At 37.5% G+C, this 20,410-nt stretch overlaps 1 protein-coding gene across 1 annotated transcript; it reads left to right on the forward strand.

The window, feature by feature from the left end:
• The first annotated feature begins 15,007 nt into the window (after positions 1-15,007).
• On the forward strand, positions 15,008-19,800 carry LOC107826957 (serine/threonine-protein kinase SAPK7-like). The gene is made up of 9 exons (XM_016654001.2): positions 15,008-15,440; positions 15,581-15,655; positions 15,951-16,052; positions 16,442-16,495; positions 17,026-17,118; positions 17,293-17,385; positions 18,140-18,244; positions 18,370-18,468; positions 19,320-19,800. Exons 1-9 carry the CDS (start codon positions 15,321-15,323, stop codon positions 19,662-19,664), a joined length of 1,086 nt encoding a protein of 361 aa, XP_016509487.1. The 5' UTR covers positions 15,008-15,320; the 3' UTR covers positions 19,665-19,800.
• The last annotated feature ends 610 nt before the right edge of the window (positions 19,801-20,410 follow it).

A 20,410-nucleotide genomic window follows, 5' to 3' on the forward strand; every position in this document is an offset into this window, starting at 1 on the left:
TATTCTTTTCTTCTCTTTATCCTGCTTCGGAGAAGGAGGATAGGCGTATATGTCATCATCGACTAATGAAGGCCTCATTTCGACATCTTTTGGTAGACCCACAAAAAGAAAATAAAACATTTCAGAGATCGATGATATGAAAGTAAGATCAAATATAACTTAGAGAAACAATTCTCACCATGGGTACGGGATTCCCATCGGCCCTTTGAGAGCTCATGCCATAAGTGCTCGGAATAAGGTTTCTATGTCGCAATGCCCTCGACCCACTCCTTGAGTTGAGGAACGGCATCCAGCATTTGGGCAACAATTGTATCATCACATAAATTCGATGAGAAGGGAGGGAGAAGAAAAGCAATATAAGAAATCTTGAAGGCAAAGTTATACTTATGTTTCATGTTCCATTTCTCAGGAAATGGCATATCCGCAGTCGGGATTAAGTCCGAGGTCCCCCGGTCTCGATCGTCATCGATGCTCGAGAATAAGGCCTTAGTGGCTCGATGTGCGATCTTGATTAATCCCCCTCGGTAAAATCGAGGGCTATACAAGCGCATGAGGTGATCGATGGTAAATGGACACCCCTCAAGCTTGCTCACAAAGAAATGAAGCAGAATAACAATCCTCCAAAATGAAGGATGAATCTGCCTGAGCGTCACTTCATACCTTTTGCAAAAGGCTATGATAACTGGGTCTAAAGGACCCAGCGTGAAAGGGTAAGTGTAAACACTTAAAAAACCCTTCACGTAGGTGGTGATCGATTCCTTGGGGGTAGGGACCACTATGAGCTTATCTTCCCACTTGCAGTCCTCTTTGACCTTATCGAGGACACTGGCAGTAATCTAAACATGTACCTCAAGACCGGCTCGCACTGACCCGGTACTGAAGAGGTTTTCTCAATCTTGAAGTCAGCCCCGGTTGGGCACTCCGAAGTGACATACGACTTTAGAGGGGGGTTCTGGTGTTGGTTCCTCAGTAGCAGCAAGCAAAACATTTTCAGATGGTTTCGAGGAAGAAGGGTTTTCTTTTTGAGGAACCGATTTTGAAGTCTTTTCCATTTTTTATAAACAATGGAGAAGAAAGTGTTGCTAAAAGAGGAGGCGTGCTTAGCAAAATAACTTATGTAAATTTTTAAAAGAACTAGCAGAGAAGAAGTTTTGAGGCTAAGCTAGAAAACCAAAAGATGAAGGTGATGAAGCTTTCTTAAAACACAAGAGCAGATGTTTGAATGTAAAAGTTCAAATGAATAGATGAAATGGGGTATTTATAGTTTTCTCAAACATCGGTTCGCATCCTGTAGCGGCCGACCATCAACTGACACACATTAATTGCCTTAAAGACTGGACCGATGGGATATTTCAACTGTTCTTATCACTTACGTCATAAATTCGTCGTCATGATTTATCGGAGTTAGAATCGGGAGCTCGTATCATTTCTCATCATCTACTCTCCGAAAAACTAAGGGATTTGACGTCGTATTTTTTGTCTCTTACGTCATGATATATCGAAATGCGAATCTGAGGCTTGTATCATTTTTCGTCACCTACTCTCCAAAAAATGAGGGGACTACCTGTGTACGGGTAACACCGAGCTCGGTGTTCGATCGAGCTTGTGCAACGGAGGTCCAAGGTCAGTACATTTGTAATTGGGTAAAAATCGAAGTCTAAGGTTCGATCTGACATCCAACATGGTCAGCCAAGGGCGGGATATAATATTCAAGATCGGACCCAAAGCATCATCAAAACTAGCCATCAAGATTATCATATTTGCCCTCGAGTCTACCAAAGGCGTAACAGGTTCTGTTTCTGACGGTCTCGAAGAAAGCTCTACCAACTCATCCGACAGGGGTCTGTGATTCTTTTCATTAACCAATCATTATGGCAGAAATTACAGAATTAGCCAAAAAGGGAACCAACGGTCTTCAAAATGAAGAGCTTATGTTTTTTATAGTACAATAAAATAATACTCCAAAGGGTAGGTCTCCCTTAATATATTAAGGGGACTTGATAATTCGTTAAGGAGATTGTAACACATATCCAAAAAGCAATATACTGTTATTTCTATCTTTGTCACTACTCATTTTACTCCGGCATCGATAATATTATTTCTAGCTCGAGGGAGATTAATCTCACAAGGCTAGGGTTGATCAACTTACGTGGTTTGCATTTATCTTTTATCTTTTATTCCCATAATTAATCTGATTTACTACTCTGTATCAAATCTGATCACGTATCCTTAAAATCGCGTACAAATTTAATTGTTATCCGATTTTGAGGGTAAACACAATTTAAGATCAAGTTGTTCCATATCTATCAACACCTCAATCTCAATATCATCATCTACAAATGCCCAAATCTTCCCAGACACAATAGTTATGGCATTGTGAATTCCCAGTTTTCTTTTATATACCTCAAGCTTATTAGGGTCCTAAAATGGTTTCATCAAAGCTATAAAGTAAAAATTATGCTTTCTATGTGATTGATCAGTCTTTGAAAATCCTTTTTAGTATTAACCGATCTAATATTCTAAATAATTGTATTATCCATATCAATTCTTAGATAGAGATGTATTCCTCCTTGTAACCCTATTAACAGGTACACTTTTATCACATTGCTTCTTTGGTTGTTTGATTCATGTTTACCGCTTTTCAATACTCCTAGGCGAAAGATCTCCATGTTTAGCAATCTGTTGAAAAGTTTTAGCTGTAGAAGACTCATCAATATCTTCACCCAAAATTTTCACATTATTTTGTCCTGTATCAATAACCCGTAAAGGTAAGGGGCTAGTTTCTTCACCAAAAAATTAAGGAATTTAAATGATATCTTCAACAGGACAATATTAACATTATATGTCAACAACAAATGAGCATGATCGGAACCATACTTGATCGAATGCTCAATTTCTAAAGAAGGAAATAAATCTTGAAATTGTTGGTTACCCAAACATCTATCTAGTCTCTTGAAAATACATGCTTCATCAGATCTTCTATTCCACCAAGTATATAAACTCCCATTAAATTCAAGATCCGATAACTTACACATATTAATGCAACCTACAAAATCCTCTACCTCCCTAATATACACTTGAAGTCCACTATATTTTTCTTCTTCATATAGTATGATATTAAAATCACCGCCTACAAGCCAAGGACCCTCCATATTGGATGCTAGGTGATACAATAAATCCCTTAATTCAATCCTTTCTGTGGTATTATATTTTGCATATACAAGAGTGACAATAATATTATTGTCTAATACCCTATGAAACAACTTAGGAGAAAGTTGTTGTTCCATATCCATCAACACCTCAATCTCAACATCTTCATCCACAAATGCCCCAATCTTTCCAGACATATTAGCTATGATTTTATAAATTCCCAGTTTTCTTCTATATACCTCAAGCTTATTAGGGTCTTGAAATGGTTCCATCAAACTTATAAAGTAAGAATTGTATTGTCTATGTAGATTGATCAGCCTTTGGAAAGCCTTTCTAGTGTTAACCGATCTAATATTCTAAATAATTGCATTATCCATATCAATTCTTGGATTAGAGATGTATTCCTCCATGTAACCCTATTAACATGTACACTTTTATCACATTGCCTCTTTTTTTGTTTGATTCCTAGTTTCTGCTTTTCAATACTTCTAGGAGAAAGATCTCTATGTATAGCAATCTGTTGAAAATTTTCAGTTGTAGAAGACTCATCAATGTTTTTACCCAAATTTTTCACATTATTCTGTCTTGTATCAATAACCTGTAAAGGTAAGGGGCTAGGTACAAGTTTCTTGGTCGCCATACCTAATTAGTAAGCATACCCACTGCATTATTGGCATTTGATATGATCACCTCTTTTCCAATAGATTTATTAACGCCTCCATCTCCCTTCACAATTATTTGCATCTCCCTTTTCATTGGTGTAGCTTTGTCATTCTGTGCATGGATATATAGGTACCAATCTGTTCATCAATAGATTTCGACTATGTTTTCATCACTCTTTCATCTTTTCACTAGATGACTCCATAGTATCATCATGCTATCCAAATTCTTCAAACTATCAAATATTTTTTTCCCTGGGTACTTTTATTCACCGTGTCTTCTTCTTTATTTGGGTTCGTCATTTTATTATCATCATTATTCTGTAATTATGGATTAACATTCTCTTTTTCTCTAAAATCTTTCTATGTTCGATCAATCTCTTGTTCAAAAACTGTACCTCCATTCCCCTTGTGTCCCAAAACCTTGCCAAAAGATGGATCAATCGGTCATGTTTTCGTATATTCCACCGTTTGCTTCAGATTTGATTGTTTAGCTGATGCCTTGAGACAATTATTTTCCTTTGTAGATTTTGTTGGTTTGTCAGATGTAGTAGTTATGAAGGCCTTTTCGGCCCAACTTTATATTGATGTTTAGTCAGAGCTAGTTTCCGTTCATTTTTATATTTTGCTTCGCAAATTGTCTTGCAATGTGGCCCCATGGCCAAAGTATGACATTGTATGTTCAGAGTCCCTTAGTCGCAAGTTGGTACACTATGTTAAGTAAGGCACCGGGTGCCGGTCTCGCCCCCAGGTTCGGGGTGTGACAAACTTGGTATCAGAGTAGTTCTGTCCTAGGGAGTCTACAAGCTGTGCATAGTAGGGTCTTGTTTATATATGTGTTGTGCACCAAATTAGATAAGCAGGGAACTACATGGCATTTAGGAGTTGGTTATCCTTCTTTCAAATCTAAATCGTGTTGTAGAACATCACCTTTTGAATTGTTCTTATCATCATCTCCATCATCTTCCTATAAAGATGAAAATGTATTACTTGTTTGAATCTGACCCTTGCTTTGAGCCACTGCCAATTCCTTTCCCTTGCCTGAGGCATCTCCAGTTTGATCATCTTCCTTGTAGAGTCCATTATTTCTGAACTTTCGGCTATCCTTGACCACGTTCCATCCATTTATAACTCTAGGACCAACCACTTTGCCACTTGTTAAAACTCTCAATGGAGCCTTATCCTTTACTCCAGAGTTATGACTTGCACCATCTTCATCTCCAATAACATCAGGAATCAATTCTGGGGTGTAACACATGACATTTCTGTTCATTATGTCCTTATAACATGCAAATTTTAAAGTACTTAGGAATATAATCATATTTAATATTAATCCACTTTGCCTTAACTTCATTAATTATAGCCTTACGATAACCAACCTGAATTTTCTGTGGAAATTCACCGAGAAAATCCACCTCAATTTTTGCCTTTGTACAACTTTGCCTGGATTGGTTCTTCATAGCCATATCAACCTGCAATGGTTTCCCCACTATCTTAGCCAACCAAAATAGTGAATCTCGATAAAAATAATTCGGTGGTAATGAGCAAAACGATATACATGCAATGGCAATTGATGTTTCCACCTATGGATCAAATTTCGGCGACCACTTTTGTAGACGCATTTGAAAATATAAATCTTTCTATTTGATATAGTACGCAGGCTTCGATAACATATGTACATAGTCTTTGAGAAATGTAAGCCTCGTAAAAATATGCGAATTATGTAAGAACCATATTTCGCATTCTCCTTTGATTTCACATTGCATTGGGATAGATTTACGTAGCTCTGTCAATTCCAGCCATCCATATGAGAATTTACCAACGATGGAAAACTCCATATTCTCATTCAAAATCATATGAGTGATATCATCTTCTTCCCAAATAACCGAATGATTTTCATGTACATACGTAAATGGTTTTCACTAATTTTATGCTTAGGGCTATAGATGATTCATGTTTAAGAATTTTAGCATAAGAGGAGGGAGGGGGAGGGCACATCCTTGTGTAATGACCCGACTGATTATTTTTCTTTCTAAATCCTTGTTCCCCTATTTAAGACTCTCCATATGTGCTTTTACTATTTTATGACTTGAGGGGATTGTTGGTTAAGGTTTGAAAGGGTTCGGATTGAAATCGGAATACTTAGTTCCTTAATAGTAGCCTAAGATGGCCAAGTTTGACTTGAGTCAATATTTTGAGTAAACAATCTCAGAATGGGATTTGATAGTTCCACTAGATTTGTATGATGATTTATGGACTTGTTGGTATATTTGAACGGGGTCCCAGCTGGCTCTGATGAATTTCGGACCACCCAGAACTAAGTCTAAAATTGTTAATATGCTGGTTCTGGTTTCCTTCTTCGCGAATGCGGAGATAGTACGCGTTCGCGGAGAAGGAATTGGGGGACTGGGCATTTTTCTCTTCGCATTCACGGTCAACAGGTCACGTTCGTGAAGGTTTAGGACATGTAGCGTTCACGTTCGCATAGGTAGGTCCGCGTTCGCGTAGGAGAAAAGGGCCTGGGAGAGATCATTTGTCATTACTTTTCGCATTCGTGAATGTCTGACCGCGTTCGCGAAGTTCAGGTTAGGAAATCCTTCGCAATCACGAGTCTGCCCTCGCGTTCGCAATGAGAACTTCCTGGGCAAGCTTTGCCTTCGCGATCGTGAAGAAGGATCGCTGGGCAGTAGACTTGATTAAAAAGAGGACTTTGGTTTATTTTGATCATTGCTCTCAACTTGTGGTCGATTTTAAAGCTCTTTGGAGAGGGTTTTTTATCTAGCACATTGAGATAAGTTATTTCTATATAGTGTGAGTTAAATACATGGATTATGGGTAGATTTTAACATATAAAATGTAAAAATTTTAGGATTTTGTTGGAAAACTAAGGTTTTGGTAACAATGGGATTAGACCACAAAAATGATTACAGAATTGAGTAGAAATTATATATTTGTGTTCGTGAGGTTATGAGTAATATTTATTTAAGAAAATTTCTGATATTCAAGCACGTGGGCCCGGGGTAAATTTTAAGAACCTTCCAAATGGGGTTAAGACCTTAGGAGAAGCAGAAACTAGATATCTGCACCTAGAAAAATTGGCACTTGCACTGATAAGCGCCTCTAGAAAGTTAAGACCGTACTTTCAATGTCACCCCATATGCGTATTGACCACTTACCCGCTTCGTAATATTTTGCACAAGCCCGAACTATCAGGCCGATTGGCCAAATGGGTCGTCGAACTCAGTGGGTACGATATCGAATATCAACCCCGTACGGCCATCAAGTCTCAAATTTTAGCAGACTTCGTGGCCGATTTCGCGCCAACCCTCGTACCCGAAGTCGAAAAAGAACTCCTGTTGGAATCGGGTACATCATCGGGGGTATGGATCCTTTTTACGGATGGGGCTTCGAACGTGAAGGGGTCAGGGCGAGGCATAGTTTTGAAACCACCCACGGGTAACACTATTAGGCAATCTATTAAAACTACCAGGTTGACCAACAACGAAGCCGAGTATGAGGCCATGATTGCAGGTCTCGAGTTAGCTAAAAACTTGGGAGCAGAAGTCATTGAAGCCAAATATGACTCCTTACTAGTGGTAAGTCAAGTAAACAAAACCTTCGAAGTTTGAGAGGATAGAATGCAACGGTATTTGGATAAACTACATGTCACTTTACACTATTTCAAACAATGGACATTACAGCATATTCCACGAGAGCAAAACAGTGAGGCTGATGCACTTGCAAATTTGGGATCATCGGTCGAGGAAGGTGACTTGAGCTCGGGGACTTTCGTTCAACTCTCAAGATCAGTAATCGAAGAAGGTCACGCCGAGATAAATTCTACAAGCTTAACCTGGGATTGGAGAAATAAGTATATTGAATACTTAAAGAGCGGAAAGCTCCCATCGGACCCTAAAGATTCTAGGGCCCTATGGACTAAAGCTGCTCGATTCACGCTGGCTTCGGATGGAACGCTATATCGAAGGACATTCGACGGACCGTTGGCAGTATGTTTGGGTCCGGGAGATACCGATTACATCCTACGGGAAGTGCACGAGGGCACTTGTGGGAATCACTCCGGTGTTGATACATTAGTTCGAAAAATAATCAGAGCAGGGTATTATTGGATCGATATGGGCAAAGATGCGAAGGAATTTATTAGAAAATGTGACAAATGTCAAAGGTTTACGCCAATGATCCATCATCCCGGAGAGCAACTTCACTCAGTCCTATCCCCATGGCCGTTCATGAAATGGGGAATGGATATCGTCGGCCCTCTGCCATCGACTCCAGGTAAAGCCAAATTCATTTTATTTATGACTGACTATTTTTCTAAATGGGTTGAAGCGCAGGCATTTGAGAAAATAAGAGAGAAAGAAGTTATAGACTTTATATGGGATCATATCGTATGCCGATTTGGGATACCCGCCAAAATAGTATGTGATAATGGAAAATAATTCGTTGACAGCAAAGTTACAAAATTCTTCGAAGATCACAAAATAAGAAGGATACTATCAATACCATACCACCCTAGTGGGAACGGACAGGCCGAATCAACGAACAAAACTATCATTCAAAACCTAAAGAAGAGTTTGAACGACGTTAAAGGAAAGTGGAGAGAAATCCTGCCCGAAGTCCTTTGGGCATATCGGACAACGTCAAAATCCAGTACGGGGTGACCCCAATCTCCTTAGTATATGGGTCTGAAGCATTGATACCAGTCGAAGTCGGCGAACCCAGTACTAGATTTCGATTCACGATGGAAGAATCAAATAACGAGGCTATGAATACCAGCCTCAAATTATCGGACGAAAGACGAGAAGCTGCTCCCGTCCAATTGGCAGCCCAAAAGCAGCGAATTGAAATATATTATAATCGAAGAACTAAGCTCCGCCATTTCAAGCCCGGGGACTTAGTATTAAGGAAAGTCACCATCAATACCCGAAATCCGAACGAAGGAAAACTAGGACCAAATTGGGAAGGACCATATCAGGTTCTCGAGTACGTCGGAAAGGGATCATACAGGCTCGGCATTATAAACGGCAAATAGCTATCAAGCAATTGGAATGTGTCACATCTAAAAAGATACTACTACTAAGGTACGACCCTTCCTTATTTATTTACATTTCAAAACTGACCCCTGCAAAAGTCCGAACAAGAGCTAAGATGGATCCTTCGCCTGAAAGCACGTGTTGCACTCTTTTTCCCTTAGACCGGTTTTATCCCAAACGGGTTTTTCGGCAAGTTTTTTAATGAGGCAACCAATGATCGTGCTGCACTTACAACAGTATCCGAGGCCTCTGTACAATCGACCTCGAATACTGGGGGGGCATTAGCCCTCAAATATATCAAGTTCTGATGCAAGAAGGTTATTTCGCAACAACGGGGTTCTAGTAGGAAAGGTTGTAAGAGCCAAAATGGTCAAAACGAACCATGCTCATGTAGTTGGCCCGAACCCAGACGCGAAACATGAACACATGTATAATGATTTGCAAAGAAAGTCCTCCGCTTTACCGATATCTTATATCCAAGAAAATTTCCTCTATTTGGAGATTTATTATGAAATCAGAATTAAGACAAACTCGACCACTAAGCCTATGGGCTACTTTTATTTCGAGTTAGAGAAAACACTCACTCGACCATTACTCGTATGGGCTAGATTACTTCGAGTTCGAATAATTTACTCGACTAAGCCTACAGGCTACTTTTATTTCAAGTTCGAGCAAACACTCACTCGACCATTACGCCTACGGGATACATTACTTCGAGTTCGAATCATTCACTCGACTAAGCCTACAGGCTACTTTTATTTCGAGTTCGAGCAAACACTCACTCGACCATTATGCCTACGGGCTACATTACTTCGAGTTCGAATCATTCACTCAACTAAGCCTACGGGCTACTTTTATTTTGAGTTCGAGCAAACACTCACTCGACCATTACGCCTACGGGCTACATTACTTCGAGTTCGAATCATTTACTCGACTAAGCCTATGGGCTACTTTTATTTTGAGTTCGAGCAAACACTCACTCGACCATTACGCCTACGGGATACATTACTTCGAGTTTGAATCATTCACTCGAAGTAAACACGGGCTATATTTCTTCGAGCTCGAATCATTCACTCGACTAAGCCTACGGGCTACTTTTATTTCGAGTTCGAGCAAACACTCACTCGACCATTACGCATACGGGCTATATTTCTTCGAGCTCGAATCATTGTCTCAACTAATAAGCCTAAGGGCTACATCGCTCCAAGTTTGAATAAGCGCTCGCTCGGTTACAGAGGCTACAAAGTCCAAATTTGATTAAGTTGTTTAAATCCTTGTGAAAACATTCATAAGGCGTGAATAAAGTCCTCACAAGACAGGAAACAAAACAGAAGCAAGTAGGCAAAAAAGGGGATATATCTATATACAAATTTATCTGCATGGTTGATTACAACGTAAAAACTAAGAACTAAACTTCTCGGTCAGGAACGGTCTCTTCTTTATCAGGCTCCCCCCCGTCCTCAAATTCGCTCTTGCTCCCATTATCATCGTCATCATCATTGCCATCATAAACCAGAGCTTCAGCATCGGCTTCGAGTTCTTTGGTCCTTTTTATCTCTTCAGCGAGATCGAAACCACGAGCATGGATCTCCTAAAGGGTTTCCCTTCGGGATCGGCACTTAGCAAATTCGGCGACCCAATGTGCTCGAGTATCGGCTGACTCGACTACCTCTCTCGCTTGGACTTGGACAGCTTCAGCATCAGCCCGATAGATGGCCACGAGTGCATTCACATCGGCCTTTGCCTTTTCGGCATCAGATTCAGCCTTGGCAAGTACAGAGGCCAACCGAGCCTCAAGCTCCTCTATTCTTCTTGCTTGAACCATGCCTTTTTCCTTCATTTTCTGAAGTTGGGTTTTGGACGATGATAACTAGACTGGAGCAGTTTCTTTCTCTGCAGCAAAGCGGTCCATACCTTTTTTCCACCGCAAAGACTCCGTTTTTATCATGTCGACCTCCTCACGAAGCTTCCCGATCATCTCGATTTTTTGCTGCAGCTGTGAGACCAAAATGTTAGCTATCGTTTCGGTATCAAGCCCATAGTCTTTCAAAAGTAACATTACCTTCTCAGACAAATCGGTCTGATCTCGATAAGCCTTTGCCAGCTCAGCTCGGAGGTCTTTTATTTCCTCTTCTCTCTGCCCTAAGGAAAGTCTAAGGGAGTTCCTCTCATCAGTAGCCCGTTGTAGGTCGGCCTCGTATCGATGCAGCTCATTTTGGGATCGAGAACATTGTTCTCGATGAACTGACGCTGCCTACAAAGAAACAAGAAGCGAAGTTAACAAAAAGTGAACTTAAAGGTAGTACCGATAAAATAATTTCAAAAGCTCATCTGATTCAAAGCCGTGAAAAAGATCCAATTCATCACTAGCACCGGCAACGTCCTCAATGCCAGTAAACATGTCACGAAAGGGATCTTCTTCATCGTGAGGCATGTCTAGATCAAGGGCTCCCAGAGCTTGGGCTTCCCGAATCACCCCTGCGGAAAAAGCAGGAAAGGTAGGCGAATCCTCGATTGTTGCTGCCCAAATGAATCGCACAGAGCATTCTCCTCGGTTCGAAGGGGTTCGAGGGCCTCTTCGGTCATATCCCCTGCCCGTTGACTCCGATGAGATGCGTCTTTGATATCCGATAGTTCGGGAACTCTACCCGAATCTTTCTCCAATATATCCTCAGTTCGAGGCGGAGCCTCATGGAGCATCAATCCAGCCGCCGATGAGGCATCGGTGGTTCTCTTCATTCAGATCGCTAGCGCGGACTCATCGTTTTCTTCTTCTTCATCTTCATCCCTTAGACGTAGAACGGATTCCATGGTCAAAGGAATGACATTTTTGTTCGGCTTACGAGCCATCCTCTTCTTCGGTTTTGGATCTTCGGGAACGAAGGCTCTTTTCCTTTTATTTTCCTTCATCGGCTTTGGGACAGAGACCTAAATTTCCTCCTCGTTGGACAAGGACCTCAAAACCGCGTCTTTACCCAAACTTGCATATGGAAAACCTTAATAAAATATTTTGAAAACCACCTCGTTCGAATCATCAAAGAGTACGATAAATGGTCTTACCATGATTTTTGGCCTCCCACCAACACTTTGACAAATCACGCCATGAGCGCTCAGCGTATGTGAAGGTCGAAACAAGAGCTCGTACCCAGTTCTTGAGATCGGGAACTGCTTCGGGCATCCAAGTGATGAGAGAATAAATGAGGAGTGTCGATGAGAGAATAAATGAAAGAACAAAGTAGAAGTAACAGCAAGATCACACTTACGTTTCATATTCCACTCCTCGGGAAAGGGCATCTTTTCAGTCGGAATCAGGTCCGAAGTCCTTACTCGAACGAACCTGCCCATCCAACCCCGGTCCTTGTCCTCGTCAATACTCGAGAATAGAGCCTTGGTAGCCCGACGCTGAAGTTTTATTAACCCTCCTCGAAAAAGTCGAGGACGGTACAATCGGATAAGATAGTCGAGGGTGAACGAAATCCCCTCGATTTTGCTCACGAAATATCGGATCAAGATAACGATCCGCCAAAAAGAATGATGGACCTAGCCTAGGGTTATTTGGTATTGACGACAGAAATCAATGATAACGGAATCGAGGGGACCCAACGTGAAAGGATAAGAATACACATTCAAAAACCCTCTCACGTGCGAAGTGATATCTTCGTCAGAAAAAGGAATCATTATTTCTTTTTTATCCCAATTGCAATCTTTCTTTAGCTGTTGGAGGTGCTTCTCGATTATCGAACATATATACCTCGATACCAGTTCACATCGACCAGGGACCGATGAGCCTTTATCGACCTTTAAATCAGAAGTAAGGACGCACGCCCCGGGAACGCACTCCTCAGGCCATGGTTCTGCTAGCGTATCATCGGCGACACACTGTGAAGATGAAGCTTTCTCTTTCTGAGGGATGGTTTGTGACGTTTTCGCCATTTTCGAGTTCAGAAGTAAGGAATAGAGAAAAATGACAAAGATTTGGTAGAATTGAAGAGGGGATTTTGCAGAAAGAAATCACAGATTTACTGGTAAGTTAGAGAGTACGAAGAAGGACTTGGGAAATTTGAAAGATAGAAGATGTAAAAGTGGTAAAGGATAAAAGAAAGGGTTATTTATAGGTTCAAGCGATGGCGTTTCAGTATCAGCGGTGGCCGACCACCGCCTGACCTGCATTAAATGCCTTGAAAGACTAAACCGACGGGACAGCTACCAGATGCGTCATGGTCGAACCCGATGGAAATGTCAGGTTATAATCTGATCGAGCCGTTAAAAATCATATCGTTTCACACCACATTCTTTCTGAGAAATGAGGGGACTATCTGTATACGGTCGAAATAGATTTCAGCCTTCGCACGTCCGATCGAGTTCGAACGATGATCTATCGAAGTAAGATCCCGAAGGTGGAACAAACTAACCTCGAACCCGGGGGGCCGATCCGTGTCGAGTTCGATATCATTATTAAGCTCGAATCCAAATCGAAATATGATGCAGAGTAGATCTATCATGCTTATAATCCAGAGACCAACCAACATTGACCTCGAATCAATTCGAGGGCTCGAGCCAAGATCGGGCTCGAACCAAGATCAAGAGCTCGAGTCGAAATCAAGCTCAAACCAAAATCGAGGGCTCTAAGTAAGATCGAGCTCGCAGACAAAAACCGTTGCAATCCCACTAGAGAGAATCTTTGCAGAAATTGTGGAAAAGCTTACTTATCATGGGTCTCCCACTGAATGTTTATTTTATTATGCTTAGAGCCAAATATCTCCACTATAAAAGGGCTTGGTTACCATTTCTGTAGGACAGATTTTTTCTCAGGCTTACATTGTAATAAAAATGCTATATTCTTCTACAGTAAAGAATCGTTCTTTCAGATTTCTTAAATTGATTCTATTTGTTGAGTCCTAAGATTCATTCTTCCTTACAACTTTATCTATTTCGCATTCTCTGCAATCCATATTTACTTTTCTATTTATCCTTACAATTTGTATTAAGTTACGCCACATATCCTCGAAATTACGTATAAATTCAACTCTATCCATTTTTCGAGTAAACAAATATGGTACAGGAATTTAAGACTAATGGACCGACCAATAGGAAATTTAAAAAGGTCATGGGTACCTTAGCAGAAAAGGAATAGTACTCAAAAGTCAAACAGCCAAGTGACAACCCCACATCAGCTTCGAGAGCGGCGTTTATGGAGATCAAAGCCAATCATATGCACAATTAGTACATGTTATCAAAATGGTTCACATAGAATTTGGTAATTGGTTTAAATTGCATTTTTAAAGTAATATAAAAGGGCAGTTCCAACATTCTACAGCAATATAAAAGGACAGACACAAAGTAGTAATACTAAATTTGTATAGACTCAAGAGGAGTGGGTGGGGGTTGTGTGATTGCAAATTATCTGTCTTGATTTTTAAAAATAATTGTCTCAAATTATTTATTATTTTAGAAGCTTAATAGCAATTACTTTATTTTTGAAGATGGAGAAGCACATAATAGAGTAAATAATTAATGAAGAGAGATTATATCTCAAGGCATAAATAAGGGTAAAATAGTCAAAACCCCTTTTAAACTAATATTTTCTTAAAGGGTATATAAAAGAAAAACACGACAAATCATTTGAATATTCCTTCCTGTCTATAATAAATAATTTTTTGACCTTTTTTTGTGGTCCAAAATAAGTAATTTTTTTAGATTTTAAGAATGAATTAATTATTTTTTTCTTACACTACCCTTAAAGTAAATAGTAATAGAGTATGTATTAAGAGTGTTTATGCGAAGAGATAATAAATGTTAATATAATCAATTTTATTGCTAATTAATATTAAAAGATGAATTGTTTAATTTGTGTAAAAACAAAAAAAAAATATCGCTTAACGTGAACCGGAGGTATATTTTTTCGAAATGATTACATGGAAGTGATGTAAGACTAGTGGTGGTTGGGAATTGGGATTTAAAACTTGCAAATGCAAGGGGAGAGCATATGTGCGTAATGGAATCCCATACCAAAGGCCATCTCTCTCGTCTACTCTTTCCCCCACGTGGTCTCGTCTTTTCACACACACAACAAAGCACTCTCTCTCTATAGTATATTTTTTGACTGTATTGTTAATTAAAGGTCGTTTCAGCTGTTACCTTTCATTTGCCAGTTGGGAAGTTAAGTTATCGCTTCTGTCCTCCATTACATTTTCACACTCTGTATATAATATATCCATCTAAGTAATATATACTAGTATATAATTCATCTGAAATCCCACTGGACGAGCTAGTCTTTAACTATAAATACACCGAGAGTGATCGATCACTTAATTAGCTTCCCTATTCATTTTTCTGCATCTTGTGCAGTCTGAATATATCATAATTGTACGTATACAGAAATACGTATACAGATCGATCATAGTACGTTATTAAGCAAGTACTGTACAAGAATTAGCTAGGCTTTTAGCAAAGTTGAAAGATGCAGAATTACGAGGTAGTAAAAGAGTTGGGATCTGGGAATTTTGGGGTGGCCAGACTCATGCGCAACAAAGAAACCAAACAGCTTGTTGCCATGAAATACATTGAACGTGGTCGTAAGGTAATTCTATGATATTCTTAATTACTGTTTTTTATATTTGTAATTTTTATGATCTTTCTAGCTCGTCTTGTTTCTTCATTAAACTTTCATTCGTATATGTTCTATCTAAGAGTTTCCTTAATTTTCTTGTGAGATTGTAGATTGATGAGAATGTAGCAAGAGAAATCATAAATCATAGGTCACTCCGCCATCCAAATATAATTCGTTTTAAAGAGGTAAGTTTTCAATTACTGACATGTTGAACTCATTTAATTTATTGTAAATATTGAATTACTTACAGAATCAATGTTGAATGTCTAACAAGAATATTACTGCGGCTTTTACCTTGTGATTTACATATAATAATAGAGTTATCAGGTCACCTTATTTTCAAGATGACCAGTTTAATTTCACTTTATATGGAGGATTACAACTTGTAGATATTTTTTGGCTGATCTAACATTGTAATTATTTTTCTTTGTATATAAATTAAACTCATAATCGTATAATTAATCTGTTTGTTGTGTTTAGGTGGTTTTAACGCCAACCCACTTGGCAATAGTAATGGAGTATGCAGCTGGTGGAGAGCTCTTTGATCGGATCTGCCAAGCTGGTCGATTTAGTGAAGCTGAGGTTAATCATCATTAATCACAAATTAATCCGTTTTATTTGCGTGGATAAATAAATTTATATTTTTTTCTTTTTTAATTTCTTGTATATCTACTTCTTCTTTTTTTATGTACAATATTCTCTTGAAGTTTTAAATTGGGAAATATGGGGAGGGAAGAATATGCACTTTAAAACATAAAATTTGTAATATTCTTAAACAAGAATATGTAAAAACCCTTAGATATACATTGACTGCCAAAAGTTTTCATGTCTCCTTAATTTTTGTATCGGCATAACGTGCTGATATGTACTTTTTTGTTTTGTTTCTTCAATTATTTTCTTCAAGATTTTATAGATTTTGAAGTACTGATTTTTCGATCAATTACAAAAAATTTCTTACATTTGTATTTCAGGCTCGGTACTTTTTCCAACAGTTGATTTGTGGAGTCCACTACTGTCACAGCATGGTAATATGATTTTTCCTTCAAGAAAGATTTAGATCAAGAAACAAAATAAGAATTTCTAGACAAATATCGTCAGTTTTATTATTTTAAGTGGGTATTTAATTTTTGATAATGATAAACTTGTTATTCTTTAACTCCTAGGCTCAAGAAGTGACACATTAATTTTTTTTTAAAATTGTTTAAGTGATTAATTATATATCGGATTCCATTCACTCCACAGTTAAAAATTAACAATTGACTTTATCTATAAAGATCTTGGATTTGCTCATAATGATCAAATTATATTCCACCTTAACAGTCTAGACATGTAATTTAGTTATACTTATTTTTTATGGTAAAAATACAATTTTGCAACAATATGAGCTTTATTATTTTTTTTTCTAGAACGTTTCTTTGGAAATATTTATACGTAGAATTCATTAAAAAAAATAAAATGTAACACTCCGAAATCTTAATTGGGAGAAATGATTATGGATATGAATTTTATTTTGTATATTTTAACGGGTTTTATTTGAGTATTGGGGATTTTACAGCAAATATGCCACAGAGATTTGAAGTTGGAAAATACACTGTTAGATGGAAACCCAGCACCTCGTCTTAAAATTTGTGACTTTGGTTACTCCAAGGTATATTTATACAGTTTCTATTCCATTCCTTAAAATACTCTTAAATAATTGTGATTATGAAGAATTGATGTTTGCGGTCTTAACAATTGAAAAAATATAATAGTATGTACTCATCAGCTTCTAATAACTAGACTATTACAAGCATATTAATGGATTATTATTTATTTATGACAGTCATCTGTATTGCATTCACGACCAAAATCGACTGTTGGAACTCCGGCTTATATTGCACCAGAGGTTCTCTCTCGTCGAGAATATGATGGCAAGGTAACACATAACTTTTCTTTTTTATTTCAAAGTTCAAACATCTGATGGTAGAAATTACTAACTCAGCTAATTCAGAGTTTGATTTCTAGAAAGCCCACCGTTCAAGCTTTACAACTCCTATAAGAAAGGACTTCATTTCCAAAGTGTTCTTTTCTCCCTCAAACAACTTGTAAAATTATACTATATGATAATTGAAATATAAAGATATATAAACAACGTCAATTGGTAAAATCCACAAGCCCTAGAATCATATGTATCTTCTTATTTTTTTCCTATAAGTAAATGTATGTTGAAGCAATGCACGTGTTAATGCCTTATTTCTACATAACAAGACCCCTTTAAGCATAAAGTTTGCATGTGACCATGTGACTTGATGTTCGTTATGGTTTGGAAATCTATATATTTTTAACTTCTTTTAATTCAAAGTTATAAACTTTTTGTGTTATTGGACTCTACTTTAATTATTTTATGTGATGGTGACTTATAAAGTAATCATACACAATAGCATTATTGGACCTTATCCTTGAAGTTACAATTTGTTGCATTTCCCCCTGCATCCTACTTTGCAACTTGTTAATTCAACATCTTATCTTATTTTATTGGTATTTTATACCTACTCCCCTTTTAACTAGTTTGTTAAAATTATATTATACCAGTTCTCCTATATTTTAGTTATTTGTGTTTGGTTTTTTTTTTTTAAATGTTTTTTCCCTTTTTAAATTGTGTTTTCTTTTTGTATGGGGCGGTTTATTAGTCGGCAGATGTATGGTCATGTGGAGTGACTCTATATGTCATGTTGGTGGGAGCATATCCTTTTGAAGATCCAGATGATCCTAAAAATTTCAGAAAAACTATTTCAGTGAGTTTTGTTTTTCTTTTCTTTATATTAAAGCACTTATTAATTAGTCTATTTATTACCATTTCACACGAGTAAATGGTGTCTTTTCTTCTAATTTATTTTTTTTTCTTCTAAATATTCTGCAGAAAATAATGGCTGGTCAATACAAAATCCCAGACTATGTTCACATATCTCAGGATTGCAAGCACCTTCTTTCTCGAATATTTGTTGCCAGTCCTATCAGGGTAATGATTCATCTAAATTATGCAAAATAATCTTACAATTCCACAATATCCATCATGAAATTTCAGACAAGAAAAGGCAAGTAACAAAGTCCTTAAACATATAAACTATAAAATAAAATAAAAGGAATCTTGGGGAAGTGTGTTATGTTATGATGATGAAAGTCATTTTCTATGAAAAATATTTGAGATCTTTATACATATTATCCGTCGGGTTCACTATTTACTTTTTATAGTTGGTAGTTGATATATATATATTATACATATATTATTTATGAACTATATGCATATTAGATATTCGTCAGATATTTTTAGTTTAAACGATTGGGTGAATATCTGTTTAGGTTACTTCTTCCAAATATTCCCTGAAAATGTGTTTGTTCGAAAATATTTTCCTGAAAGAAAAATTAAGTGTTTGGTTGGTGGATGAGAAAAAAGATTCTGGCAAAAATATATCTTAAAAGTTAACAATAGCTGCAAACCAAAGAGTATTTTGATGAAAATTTTAAATACCAAGAACAACTACTACTACTAATAATAATAATAAAACAAGTAATATGAAGTTAAAAGTTAGGATAGTTTTGCAAAATAAGGGCATCCGACCAAAAGTGAAATAACTTATTTTTTCCATTTTGATAGAATATATTCCCCATGAAATATATTTGCTAATAACTAAACGCCAAAAAATTACTTCTTCAGAACAACACTTTCTTGGCTAACTTACTAGAGATGATAGGAAATTTAAATATTTAATGCCCCAAATATTATTTTCAAACTCAAGAATTAATTTCAAGATCATAAACTATATATAGCAACAAAAAAAAAGTAATTAACAAAACGCAACATGTTTACAGAGAATCACACTAAAGGAGATCAAGAACCATCCATGGTTTTTGAAGAGCTTGCCAAAAGAACTCACAGAACCAGCCCAAGCAGTATACTACAAAAGAGACAATCCAACATTCTCCCTTCAAACCATTGAAGAAATCATGAAAATTGTATCAGAGGCTAGAAATCCACCACCATCATCAAGATCTGTTCCAGGCTTTGGCTGGGGAACAGAAGAAGAAGAAGATGGAGAGACGACCAAAGAAGAAGAAGAAGAAGCAGAGGAAGAAGAAGAAGAAGATGAGTATGAAAAACAAGTTAAGCAAGTTCATGCTAGCGGAGAGTTTCATATCACACAAGAAGCTAATTAATTTTTCACTATAGTGTAATTTTGATGTGTATTGTGGAACTAATACCATTACTTGGCAACATAACTCTATTTCCCTAAATCAGCAAATTTCAAATGTACTAAATAGTGTTTTCTTGATATTCTACTTATATTTGACTTATGAGTATTAGCGTATCTATGTTTAGCAGAATATGATCGAGTTTCCTTTAGTAATCTTTTATCTTTTGGGCTTTTCACATATTTGGTATGTTGGCAAAAAATAATGCCTATGGCTAGTTTTTATATATATATATATATATATATATATATATATATATATATATATATATATATATATATATATATATATATATATTCTCGTCGATCTCCCTGTTACCCTGTATACAGACCTAAGATATGTGAAACTATCTCTCCCAGGGATAAAATGAAGGCTCGCTTCTGGTGTTTTGTGTGACAAGAATGTGCCATCTAGACTTAAGGGCAAGTTCAATAAAGCGGTAGTTAGACCGGCCATGTTGTATTGAGCCGAGTGTTGTCCAGTCAAAAAATCTCATATCCAGAAGTTGAAAGTATCGGAATGAGAATGTTGAGATGGATGTATGGGCATACCAAGAAATATAAGATTAGGAATGTGTATATTAGGGACAAGGTGGGCGTGGCTCCTGTAGTAGATAAGTTGCGGGAATCGAGGATGAGATAATTCAGACATATGAAGAGGAGAGATCCTGATACTCCGGTTAGGAGGTGTGAGAGGTTGACCATGGCGGG

The sequence above is a fragment of the Nicotiana tabacum genome, chromosome 13 (genome assembly GCF_000715075.1).
Source record: "Nicotiana tabacum cultivar K326 chromosome 13, ASM71507v2, whole genome shotgun sequence".
NCBI lineage: Eukaryota > Viridiplantae > Streptophyta > Magnoliopsida > Solanales > Solanaceae > Nicotiana > Nicotiana tabacum.